This window comes from Semicossyphus pulcher, unplaced genomic scaffold (genome assembly GCF_022749685.1).
Source record: "Semicossyphus pulcher isolate SPU_LCO1_2020_fin unplaced genomic scaffold, fSemPul1.0.p SCAF_10, whole genome shotgun sequence".
In the NCBI taxonomy this organism is placed as follows: Eukaryota; Metazoa; Chordata; class Actinopteri; order Labriformes; family Labridae; genus Semicossyphus; species Semicossyphus pulcher.
The window spans coordinates 24,044,970-24,058,258 of NW_027211604.1; the positions used below are offsets into that span (position 1 = coordinate 24,044,970).

General features: G+C 39.1%; 2 protein-coding genes across 3 annotated transcripts in view; one reads left to right on the top strand and one right to left on the bottom strand.

Annotated features, from left to right (window-relative positions):
- Nucleotides 1-4,681: 4,681 nt before the first annotated feature.
- Nucleotides 4,682-8,208, bottom strand: timm22 (translocase of inner mitochondrial membrane 22 homolog (yeast)). Its single transcript, XM_069675050.1, has 4 exons — nucleotides 7,950-8,208; nucleotides 6,903-7,099; nucleotides 5,641-5,713; nucleotides 4,682-5,550 (listed from the first exon to the last, which is right to left on the bottom strand). Exons 1-4 carry the CDS (start codon nucleotides 8,206-8,208, stop codon nucleotides 5,474-5,476), a joined length of 606 nt encoding a protein of 201 aa, XP_069531151.1. The 3' UTR covers nucleotides 4,682-5,473.
- A 1,419-nt stretch (nucleotides 8,209-9,627) lies between these two features.
- specc1 (sperm antigen with calponin homology and coiled-coil domains 1) overlaps nucleotides 9,628-13,289 on the top strand; it is an 81,171-nt gene continuing 77,509 nt past the window's right edge. For both annotated transcript variants that reach the window (XM_069676404.1, XM_069676428.1), the window contains exon 1: nucleotides 9,628-9,706. The gene's annotated coding sequence lies outside the window, so the exon portion shown is untranslated. The remainder of the gene's footprint in view (nucleotides 9,707-13,289) is intronic.

Genomic DNA, 13,289 nt, shown 5'->3' on the forward strand with positions numbered 1-13,289 from the left:
TATCCACATTCTTGACTATGTGGTACTCCTAGGGAGTTTTCGCCCAGTATGTATGGTACTCCTAGGGTGTTTTGGCCCAGTAAAAAATATCTTAAAATTTTCTCAGCAACTTCGACAGTTTTCACATTCACTACTTTTAACATTAGCAATTTGCATGGGTCTTAACCTTACCTCCTCTCCACTCACGATAATTTGAAGTGTTCAATATGCAGAATTTGGTTTATAACAACAGGTTTCTGCTCACCTTATTTTGAGACCGGTCTGTGAGTGTTGAGAAGGATCAGGCACCTGCCCTCCGGGTGCGGCTGGAAAACAGTCCGTCGTCCCGAGGTCCAGACTGTCGTTCCTCTTTCCAGAAATCACGTCGGGGTCACCAATTGTCAGGTGTTCAAAATTTCAGGAAAGGACTACCACGATTCAGTACAATAAACACATGGACAAGTCCATGTCCACAGCCACTCGATCTATCCAATCAGCGGGGTCAACACCCTGTAAAAAAGATCCTCCCTGCTCTCACCTACTCTGCCTCCCACTCTTGGGGTGCTGCAGGGATGCGGCCTTATCTGTAACTTTCTGGGAGATACAGGAACTCCTTATATGGAGTTTGTTTTTCACTTGGCAGCCTTGGACTTATCTTGGTGATTCTCAGTCCGCAGTTTATCACACGGAGGCCTAAGAACCTTTATGAATATTTGTGCTCTTTAGTATGATCCATCTGAGTAACCTGGCTTAAACTCTCTTATGTATTAATCCATCGTAATACAGGACTAATGATTCCGACCATCTCATTATTCAACAGGTCACTTCATTCTGTAGGTTTTGTGGGCATAATTACAGATGTGTTAACACAGTGCTCAAGGGGGTACATTTAAAAAAAAAATTCCGACCTAACACAACATAGCTAAAATCAGACACATCTTGTCTCAAAACCATGCAGAAAAACTAGTCCATGCATTCGTTACTTCCAGGCTGGATTACTGTAACTCATTACTATCAGGCTGCCCTAATAAGTCACTAAAAACTCTGCAGCTGGTACAAAATGCTGCAGCACGTGTGCTGACAAGAACTAGGAAGAGAGATCACATCTCTCCTGTATTAGCCTCTCTGCACTGGCTTCCTGTAAAATCTAGAATAGAATTTAAAATCCTTCTTCTTACTTACAAAGCTCTTAATGGTCAGGCACCATCATATCTTAAAGAGCTCATGGTGCCATGTTACCCCTCTAGAACAGGGGTACTTAATTAAAAAACTTGAAAGAGGTCCAGTTAGAGATTTTTTTCTCAAGCAAAGGTCTGGAACATCATAATGTCTGCATTATGATTCAGTACCATACATTTATACATTTTGAACGTCTGTCAAATCAAATAAAGAAAATACAATTAGGTGAAATAGTTTTTACAACAACGCTAATAACTTTAACACAGAGCTCTCATAATTTAACAATAATAATAATGAATACTTCAATATTGGTAAGGAAATATAGTGTGTGTTTATATGTTGGGGGGTTTATGCCCCAGTTTGTGATGGAAGTGTCTTTATTTGTAAATGAAAACAAATAACATCATGTCTGGTACTACTGGTAGTATAATGTTGTCCTTGCAGAAATCAAATGAAAGAGAGAGACAGCTCTTCACTTAAGCTGCTCTCTCTCTGCCTCCTGACAGAATTATCAAAAGTTTGACCATAACAGGGGGATTCACTTTATATTTTATTTCATGTTTGCCAAATCTTATTATATGTTTTGCCAAAATGCAGTTGCATTAGACTTTTTCTCATGGTGAGTCATAGTGAGTTTTAAAACAGGCAATGACTATGAAATAAATAACATTTAAAAGGACTGCTGGAGAGAGCGAGAGCAAGGGGGAGAGAGAGAGGGCACATACCGGTACTGTGTAACTCTCAGGTTTATCAATAAAGTGTTTGAACTAAACTGCAGCCTGGAGTCTCTGTTAACAGAGACAAACGGAGTGACAGTGTCAGACCAATGACTATATATAGATGGACAACGCGTCTCCATCTGCTCCCATTGTACGTAATTGATGCCAAAATAGCCCCTACAATAGGCGCTGCCATCTTGCGATGGTGATGTCATACGGAGCCAGAGTCTGCGCAGTAGAGATCGGCAAGTGAAGCGGCGGTAGCCACTTCCGCTAACCCAAACACACACTTAACTTACCGAAAAAACAGCAAGGATCCCGCACGGCAGCGTGTTTAACAGCAGAACAGCTTCTTGTGTTGGTCTGAGGTTAACGTTCACAGGTATGTAAACTTCAATGACTGTAGTGATTGTTTTAGTTACGTTTCTACTCGCGGATCGTCCACCATTCTGCTAATCCAGAACTGATCGGCTGCAGGAGCCGAATTTGTCAACAGAGCTGTCAATCATCATTTTGACAGCATCAAATAACTAATTAAAAATAAACTTGTCAGAAAAATGAACACTTGGACGTAAATCAGCATGATAAGACCTAGCTATAATGACAGAAACCATGTTTGAGAAAAATTTATCGGGCATGTATTTTGATTTTATAGTTTTGCCCATGTCCCATCTGTTAACATGGAGGAGGCGGGCTTTATGACCTATACTACAGCCAGTCAGCAGGGGGCGACACAGAGGGTTTGGCTTCACTTTTAGGAAGCTGTCATGTCCACCATCTTTTTCAACGCCAAATTACGGACTTTCCGTGAGTCCGCATATCTGCAGACTTTCCTGGTTGACTTACCCAGGGTTCATAGCGAACTTGGTGACGTATACAAACGTCATTGTCCAGCCCCCCACTAAATGTAAACAAATGTTCGTACATTGAAGTAGCATTCAGTAAACTTTGACCAAAAAAAAAAAGAAATGTAAACAATGCGAGCATGGACTGTGACAGGAACCGCAAATACGTTTATCTGTAAGTGACAACAATTAAATATTCGCAAATGATTAACATTAATGCCTTTCTGACTTTTGATAGTTTGTTAAATAAAGCTTATCTTATCTTAAAATATGTAAACACTGTAAGACACACAAATACATGCTGCAGGTCGGCTCTTTTACTTGTTAGATTTAGTTTCCAGGCACAAGCGATGCCATGATAGTGCGTCCCATTCCTCATTTTTATGCAGTTCTTAAACCCTCATGGACTCACACACTCACGCACTGCACGCCTGACGCCATTAAAGTCTATGAGTGTTCAGTGCTTAGGCTTTAGGGTGGAGATTGGGATTGGGCCAGAGAGACAGACAGAAAGAGGGGGCGGGGCCAACAGCTGTGCAGAGAGCAGAGGTGCAGGTGTGTTGGGGGGACTGAAGCAAAGCAAAGTGATCAGATTAAAGTAGATTGTGAATTAAAACGTGAATTAAGGTGAAGAAGAGAGTACAATTAAACAGTGGAAGGAAGAAATCAGCATCTAGAAAGAGGGTAATCCAGACTGAGTAAGTCTACATGTGATGTGCTTCTCACAGAAATCACTGATATATGCGATAATTGCCATGATCTGCTTTCAGCATATGTTTTGAGCGTGCAGTACCTTTGAGGTTATTCTGTAGAATATTCTGGACAGTATTTGTCATTGTTTTGAAATGTTGCAGTAATAATAAACATGCATTTGCATAAAGGAAGCATTTTTGTCCATTACCATGTTGATAAGAATATTAAAAAAATATCTCTTTAAGGTACATTTACAACAAGTAAAAAAGGTGCCATTAATTTGCGATTAATCACGAGTTAGCTATGGACAACCATGCGATTAATCAAGGTTAAATATTTAAATCGATTGACAGCCCTACTTTAAATATTTCTATGTAATCAGTGTCTAGAACATTGTTATTTCAATGTTGCATTTTTGCAACACTTGGCTTTAGTGGTAGTCAAAATAACACGTGGACCTCACACATAACATGGGGCCATTAGATTTCTCACATGTTCAAATACTGAAAAATATAATAAAATAAGGTCGGATAAAACACATTTAACTGATCCTGGGCTTTTTCTTGGTCTTCTTTTCTTGTTGTATTAGGCAGAAAAAGTTGTGATTATGCTGGTGGGTGCTTATTCTGGGAAAAGATGAGAATGGTTTGGGGGTTGCCATTTCATTGTTAAGGTAAAAATGACAACAGTCCTAAATGATTCTTTTTGTTACGATAAGAGGAGAGAGAAAAGTTCAGACACACAGTCTGGTGTTATAAAAAATCTACTGAGATGTTATTTAGTGCAGTACAATACTTTTTACCCCAAACTATTGATCCAACAATCAATAGTTGACCCTATCTATTACTTCAGCTTACTTTCTACATAATCATACTTATATTATATATAATAATTATATAACTCATAATCATATTTTTACTTAAACATCTACTATGTATGTATCATTATACTATTAAACCCTTCCATTTCAGAATGCCTCCTACAAAAACAGGTCTTCTATTCAGTGTGCAGGATGTGACTGCTGCCGTGCAAAATGGACAGAGTGTGGCTGAGATGGAACCACACAGCACTGATGTTAACATAGGAGAAGCAGATAAAGCTGCTGATAAAGTGGACAACAAAATCAACAACCCACTGACTCTACATTCAGTAATTATGTGGACATTGACATCAAGCCAAACGAAATTCATTGTATGCATACAATGACAAAGTATCTTTACATAATTGTTAACTTCAAGCCTAAAACTTCAAGGAAAAAGGCAAAAGTTAAGAAAAAAAACATCTTTAATTTAAATAAGACTGATAAAGATTAGTTGCTGACACATTAAACAAAGGTTCTAAACAAAGAACAGCATTTATGTGAGTCTGAGTTTGAGGTGTGTGTCACTCAGGATTAGGGTCATTTGTCTCCAACATTTTTATCTCATTATTATACGTTCAACAAAGAAGCAGAGTCGGGGCCCGATCAGACAGGACGCGTTTTAGCAGCTGGGGCCGGCTTTTTTTTCATTGTTTTCAATGAGAGGGACGCTTTTTGCTCGCTGCTTTTGCTTTGCAGAACGCCTCGCTTTTTTCTGCTCTGTGCGCCTCGCGTTTTTGAGGAAACGCTCCGAGCGCCTCAAGTTGAAAAAACTTCAACTCAAAGCAGAAAAGCGCCCGACGTCATGGGCTTTTTTTCTCATTGTCTAATCGGATGAAAGGAGAGGCCAGCCTCCTGTCAGTTTACAATGTAACGGTTAGGTTAATGACAGCTAATGATTCGGTGGTTGCCTTAACAACAGTAGAAAAAAAAAGCCGCCCCCAGCTGCTAAAACGCGTTCTGTCTGATTGGGTGTTTACTTCCACAAAAAAGGCAGTGCGGTGTGCCTCGCGTTTTTCAGCCTGCAAAGCGCGTTCTGTCTGACCGGGCCCTCACTCTGGCGAGTGTCTTGAGATCCTCCAGATCTCTTCCCCCAAATGCAAAACTTCTGCTCATGTATGTATGTATCCTCCATTCCCAGTCTTGAACTGGCTTTTCCAGGTGTGCATTGATGAAGTCCTTGTCCACATTTTCGTGATTCACCGCAAATAATATTCAATGGCAGCGGAAAATGCAGCAAAGCCTCCACATCCCAGCACCCCAGCCTTCAGACCAGCTACAAAACACAAAAAGAACAAATGTGAGGACAAGAAAATATACAACCTGCCATTTCAAACATCACAGTAAATATACCAGATTTACATACCACGAAATCCAATAGCTCCTCCAGTTACACAACCGCTGTACACTGCGTTCTTCCAGTCCGATTTTCCTCGATGCTAAAAATGAAAAAAGGTGTAAAGTGTTATTCACTTGGGGCGGAGGGGGGAAAGCCAGGAAACAATGAGGCTGTCCAAAAAGCATTACAAGTAAAATTAGGATGTGAGTTGCAAGCATTGTACTGTGCAAAGCTTTATACATGTATGTATGATTTAAAAATCAACAAAATAATACCACCAGAGGGCGCCATAAGACCATTTTGTAGAAATGCTACTACCATGGAGATTCCCTAAAATGTTTACATTTAAAATAAGATGTTGAAGTGTCTTACAATTACAATATGATTTTTTTATGAGGCCACACAATACATAAATCTTAGACTGTCCGTTTGCCCTCAAGGCAATTTAAACACAACGATAACATGAACAGTTCAGGAAAAATGAATGAGTTGGTGATCACAATTCAGAAAACTAATTCCAACTTAAATTCATATTATACCAGTTAATGTAATAAATAATCCTCTATCTTGACTACAACTTACCTATTTTGGTCCCATGGGTGATGTGTTAAAGCTCCTGAGAGGAGTTTACCTTTGGTTATGAAACAGACTGAAATTACTTCTGATTACTCTATTTGACCTACAAAAGCAAACCAGACCTTCAGAGACAAGATCGACTATTTCTATATTGTTATTTTTAACGCCTGAAACTGCTGGCAGGGGGTAGGTGTCAGACGAGGCAATTAACTGCACGCTGCCTTTGTTTACGTTTCCCAGGGCAAGAATTTAAACTGAGTGATACATGTGACTGAGATAAGAGGTACGGCTTTATTTATAGGGGTGGCCAAAATCAAGACAAACCGAATGTGTCTCACAGGAGCTTTAAAATCATGTAACTTTGAATTCCCTGACAAAGCAATGTTCAATTGTAGCTAAGGTGCTCATATCTTTATTATTTCTTATTTTTCTACCGAGAACTAGGGATGTAATTAAGTCCTTCCTACTAATATATTTCTTTGTTAAGAGCTTCTGTTAGACTACTTTAAAACAATTCAATGTTATTATATTTTCAATATCTTAAAACGCATTTAATGGGTAATATCACATGTTGATGCTGTTTACCAGATTGTAGAGCCATCAGTTTCAGCAATGTTTATAAAGCTTAATGATTATATCCAACACCAGTATGTTACCCAACAACCACTGGCCTTAAAAGTGAAGAGATGATGTAAAGAAGTGGTGTGACCTACTGATTCTATGATGCACTCTGTACAGGAGAACATGGCGCCCACAATGGCAAAGTTCTTGGCGTACGACATCCCCCTCTGGCCCATGTCTTTGAGGACTTCTCGTGCTGTTGGGGTTCTTAAAGGGTCCTTTGGGTCGAAGCCAACATTGGTATCAATGCCAGCTGTGAAAACACCAAAAGCTCCTCCGAGGACAAACCCTGTGGAGAACATGCATTTATGCCTTCAGCCAGGTAGAGTATCAATGGAATTCAGGACCACAATCAAGTTGGGAGTCTCCATTATATAACCAGTGAGTGTCAACACTGATGCTATAATCATCCACCAATTTTACCTGTTGTTTCAACTGTTATTGCTCATGTTGTTATTTTCCCGAATGTTTATGCTTAACTGTGATGTATGTTTTAACCATTGTGTATGATGTTGTTTTACTATTATTATTTGGGATTGCCTGACAACATTGGGTAAAGGGACTGCTGAGGAAAACTAGCTTACTTGGGCTAACTGTTTGATGTTGCTTTTTGTACATTTTTTAATAATTTAAAAGTTATCAACTAAATCACCAACATGAGTGCAACATATCACAATCATATTAACAGACTAAGAGAGGAATAAGAGATGCATACTGTTGAGCTAATACCCTCTGATTTGAGTAATATTAGGCTACTGCTCTTTAAGTTATTGATCATGCAGGTGTAATGCACAGAACAAATGATGCGATAAACAGTCTTTACAACAATATGCACAAGGTGTTCTAGCTATTACTTTTGCCAGACTAACATTACTCAGCATTGAAATAATATATTTAGCTTGAAAAATGACCTGAATCTTGCATGTAATCACATTTAGGTTTCTGCTACTCGATTTATAATATTAGTGCATGTAATAAAGGAACTTGATGTAAAAATTGTTATCCCAGTGTCCTCTCAAAAACCTCCCCCACGTTTCACTTGAGCTGGGAGCTCTGGCACAAGACAGCGGTCAACAAGCTGAAGCTAAACCAACATACAGATTATATGTGTTAATTGTAATGTCAGTGTCATTGCTTACCTCCCACACATGCCAGCACCGACTTGAAGGCGCAGCTCTCCATGCCCCTCTCGATCATCTTCTGCTCGTCGCTTTTAGCAGGCACCGGCATTCCCCCCATAACGGAAGGATTCAGGTCCTTAACCGGCTTCTTGTCCCCGATGAGATGGTCCAGAATCATACTGTACTGAATCGTATGGCTGTCCATACTTGAATCAACCGAAGCTGAACCCTGAAAGTCGGAGGAAGTGCCGTCTGCTGCACCCGTGGAGGCAGCCATGTTTGTCAATGACAGTACTCAAGGGAAATGTAGTCAAAAACGAGAGTCCGCAGATTCGTCATAGTTGATATGCGTGTTAACGCCTGAGCAAACGCACTTGAAGAATATCCATTTACTACTGACTTAAAAGGTCAGCGGTACGTAAAAACAAATGTATTAAAGTAAAAAAAAAAAAAAAAAAAAGCAGAAGCTGTATTTCTCTTATCACGATTCGTTTAAATTCGTGGTAGCACATTCGGCACAAAGTGACTGAAGTCCTGCGGCATATTCCATATTCACGGAGGTTACGCATTCGCGTTGTGTTCAACTATATGGTCATTTTGGAGCTATATTTTGTGTGTCTTTAATTGTATCGCCTAATACACGTGTTTCATACAAATTTAAAATCATTTAAATCAATCGTAGTTTACCAGCTATATTATGATTAATAAAGTTTTAATGCGTTTTTTAAAGCTTATATTACAAATTTCTCTTATTCTTGCGGTACATCTGCATTTGTGCAGCTTAATAGCATATGTTTATATTACAGCTGTGTCAATGATTGTGTGCATTGCCACAATTTAAGTAAGGGAAATTACAAAATAGCCTTTTACTTAAAATGGGTGATATCAAATGCATTACCAACAGAAAAGGACTGCCTCACAAATTGCCATTAATTTCTCTCAGGCCACCATGAAAACAACTATTTCATATTTTTTCAAGGGATTGTTGTAGGCCTATGTGTATTTCAGTGTAGTGTACAGTTTTGCTTACATATTTGGTGTAGAAGATTAAATAAAAATATTTTCCTTTAAACTCCATGAGCAAGCTAATATGCTGGCTTACCAATTTCAAAGCTTCCACTCGTTTAGATCCCACTGTAGCATACTTCACGAATACATAAAAATGAAAAAAAAAGCTTCCTTTAATACATTTAATGACGTATTAAGAATATTTCATACGCTACCGAGATGAACACGTGCAAGCCATATAGGCTATTTGTGAGTGACACTGTTTGAAATTTTATGTAGCCAAATGTATGTTCCAATAAATTGATTGAGTTTTTATTATACTGTCCCTATGTGAGCCCACTCAGGGTGACCCAAGGTATTCCATTTGCTTTCAGAAACACTGAAGCAACTCTCTGTTTTTCAATCACAGTGGATTTGTGAACTGCAATCAGTGTATCTGTCCTTGTGTTGTTGTTTTTTTAGATCATACAACCTATGTGTCCTATATGTAGCCTACTATACTTTTCTATCATAGAGTGGGCATTTAAAGAAGCTGTACTGTATTTTATCTTTCTTTGTAATTTCGTTCCCATCAACCGTTTTTCAATAGAGAGACTACATTTCCCAGAAATCTCCCCGAGCACTGCGCCAAACTCGCTTCACGCGCTCCACCTACCGGCTCCAGCACAGGCTGGTGGTGACACTTTAATGATTCGCGTGCGTGAGGCGGCGGCGGCAGCAGCAGCATCCTGATCAAACAACAGCAGCACCGCCGCAATACTGACCAGGTAAGCTGAAGCTAGTGGCTAACACTCATTGTTTCTGATAGTCTACAATTTCTTTCCTCTGTTTATCACCAGTTTGTTGGGTTGAAATGTGTAAACTTCAGCGTTAACGCTTCTCTGTTGTCGGTGAACATTAAAGAAGCTGTCAGAGAGAGTCGCGCGGGATCAGTTGGTCTGGCCAGTTGGCAGCAATGGCAAACTGACTCTGATGGTAGCCTGTTTGTTTTCAGCATTCACAATAACAATAGACGCCTGTGTTCCTTTAATGTAATGACTATTACATTCTGAAGCGACGTGTCTTTCCTGATTCGACAACGTCTGTCATAAAATTAGCCAGGGGACAGGTTGTTTTCACGCTAAATGAATGTGTCACCGTATGACTGTTATGTTAAGCAACAGAAAGTCCAATAACAAGCACAAATATGCCAGTAGATATAATTTTCTAGTATACATGGCTTCAAATATACACCTGGAATATTTCAGTTTGCTTGTTGACGTTGCACCACGCAAAGTCGTGTGTTCAACAGGATACTTGCTCGATTAATTCTCTCTTCTTCTATTAAACATTTAAGCCTTATTTTTAATAAAGTTTTAATGCAGTGATAGTGTTACTGTTTCCTAGGGATGTCTGGTGATGTTATATTTTATCTGAACTCCATTAATCTTCTCCTCTGTGGTGGGACAATCTGTAAAATACCGCAGTTTATATTCAACCACCCTTCTCAAAAAATAAATGATTGAGATTTTTTTTAAATATTTGATACATGTAAGCACATTTTCAGTTGTATTTTCTGTAAGTTTTATTTCCAAATATGAAGGTCTCGGTCTAGAGGAGAAATGCTGGAGCTTCTATTCATTTCCTATTAAAATTTTGTGTACTGAAAGTATTCAGATTTAAACATCAAGTCTCAAAATATTGGCATCTGCTACTAGAATAACAATAATGTAGGTTAGGTCATTAGGTCATGTTTTTGATTATAAAATGTAAAGCCCCCCCCCCAAACCCCCAAGGTAAATCCTAAAGTTATTTTCAGAAATAAAGATGATATAAATCTTCTTGTAACTTATTATTACAAGGATCAAAGAATAGTTTCTTCTCAGAGCTCTGTGCACATTACCAATAGATAGGAGCTGTTGAACACCTGCAGCTTTGTAGCATTTTCAAACTCTTGACATACAGTAACAGGGTTATTTACTGGCAGATGAAGTTACTAATGAATAAACCAAATTAATTTGTACTGCTAAGGTTTCCCCTTGTTTAATCTAAATTTGACACTTTCCTGCCAATGGTGGTTGCCTTTGGAACCACTTTAGTGCTTTGCAAGCAGTTTTTCTTCACATGATCAGCCACCATTTGTTCCTCATTAGATCTGTGCCATGTGAAGCAGTCAAACAAGGCCTTGTTGTGCTTAGAGTAGTTATTTTTTCAAAGTTTGTTGTTAATGTCTTTAATAGGTCCTTAAATGCTTCATTATAGCAAACTATCCTGACTAAGCTCCTGTGTGCAATTCTACTCATGCCACGTAACATTTACTTGTAAATGACATTACCAAGTGTTCCAGACATGTCTGAACGCTGCCTGAAGTGGTGACTCTTAAATGATAAACCTTCGCCTTTTTCTTTATGCCTTGCTGTACTGCTTTTTTTGAAAACTTCAATAACGACAAAATGAAAAGTAAAGCTGTAAGATATCCTAATTGCAGAGTTGACGTTGTAGTCTGGTGTTTATAGAAGAGGCCAACCTAGCAGTAGAATCTGCATGTGTCCTTTAGGAGAAACCAAATGGGCAACAAATGACAGCTTTCGCTTTCTTCGATTCCTTTTAAATATGCCAGGAGAAAGGAGACTTCAAATATGAGCCGTGCACCAGTCATTTATGAGGCAGTCAAAGTGAATGCTGTTTGTAGCAAATTACACCCTTTGTTTTTTATGGTAAGCCAACTAGGGAGGGGAAATTGTTTGAAATCTGTCTTTTGCCGCTGTGCTATGTGCACAACAGGCTGTGCTGGACACAAAAAAGCATCATGGGATGCAGGTGTTGTGTCAATGTAATGATGAGCAGTCAGACTATAGCAGTGTAAAGTGGAAACCATAAAATATAGAAGTGGATGTAGCCTTTTGGTTTCTGGTTTGGAAAGCCAGTGCTGAAGTGCCCTCAGCCTGCATTCTTGCTAATGGCCAGCAGCTTCAATGGTTGCAAAAAGATTTCGTATTGTGCTGAAACTAGGGGTGTGCGAAAATGACAATATACTTTAGAACTGAGATGTTTTTTATTGAATATAAATTCTCAACACTGTCATTTTATTTTATCATGGTAGCAAATGTGAGTTATTTCGTTCAGTTTGTAGAAAGAGTGGTGCTATGACATTGGATGTTACAGGGACTGTGATAAAGACAAATGCAGATCCCACTGTTCTGATAACATAAAAAAGGAAAAAGTATTTAATTAAATTTTAAGCATATGGTGATGTGTTATTTATACTGTAATAGTTTTCCTAATATGAGCTCTAAGATTTGCAATTTCTAACTTTTGCTTTCAGTTGTATATTACATTGCAATATATTGAATTGTAACCCTTGCTTTGTGTATCATATTGCCAGAATCTTGCCAACATAGCCCAAATGGAAACGGAGGAGACCACTACCCTCCCTATCAGCTGATTCATTAGCTTAGTAAATGTTTTCATAATGGGTTTATTGTCTCTATCCATTCAATACAGCTTGATATTCTTTTTGTAAATAGCGACATATCAACCAGGATAGAGACTTAGCAATGACTATCTACCCTCTTTTTTCAAAGACAGCCACAGTGCCAAACAAGAGGCTTCAATACAGTAGTCCACAAACCAATGGGTGGAGTCATGGTGGCTCGGTCCACTTCTTATATTCAGTCAATGTTCAGACAAATACTTCGTCAACCATTGATATTGACTACTAGATGTCCTGTCCTTTCTGTGTCTAAAGCCGTCGCAGAAAAGAGACCAACAGGAGGATACTTCACTGACAATTAGCATCTATAAGTGGGTCTTCCCGGGTCTGAAAAACCTGCGACCACGCGCTAAATGTAGGTGGGAAAGGGGTATTAGAAGTCTTTTGTTAGACTGTGTGCAACATGAACACATCTGACAGCGACTAATGGGATTACTAAATTTGCAAGAGTGCAGATTTTAGTATTGATGTCATGACTTTGTGTTTGTCATTGATGAAGGCAATTGCCAATAGCTCTTACCCCGGAGTCATACTTGGCATGTCCTTGTAGCGCCTGGATCAGTGAATCGGCATCCTTTTTTCTCTAGCTGCTCTCATCCTCTGTTCAACTCATTATCCAGGCAGGCCCTGTCATTGGCTTGCTATTAATAGCCAGGGGTTATGTGGGGAGCACCCATGTGTAGTTGTACAGTGGTGCTATGGCTTGTTTCGTTGTTTGACAGAAAATTATACCTGGTGAGCTCCTTTCTGCTCAATGGGAAGAATTCAAGGTCTCTTACTGCAGCCGCAGCCACTCAGGAGGATCTGCAACCACTGACGGTGTCCTGGATTCACCTTTGTTATCTGCACACCTAGGGACTGTGCATAGAAAATTAGCA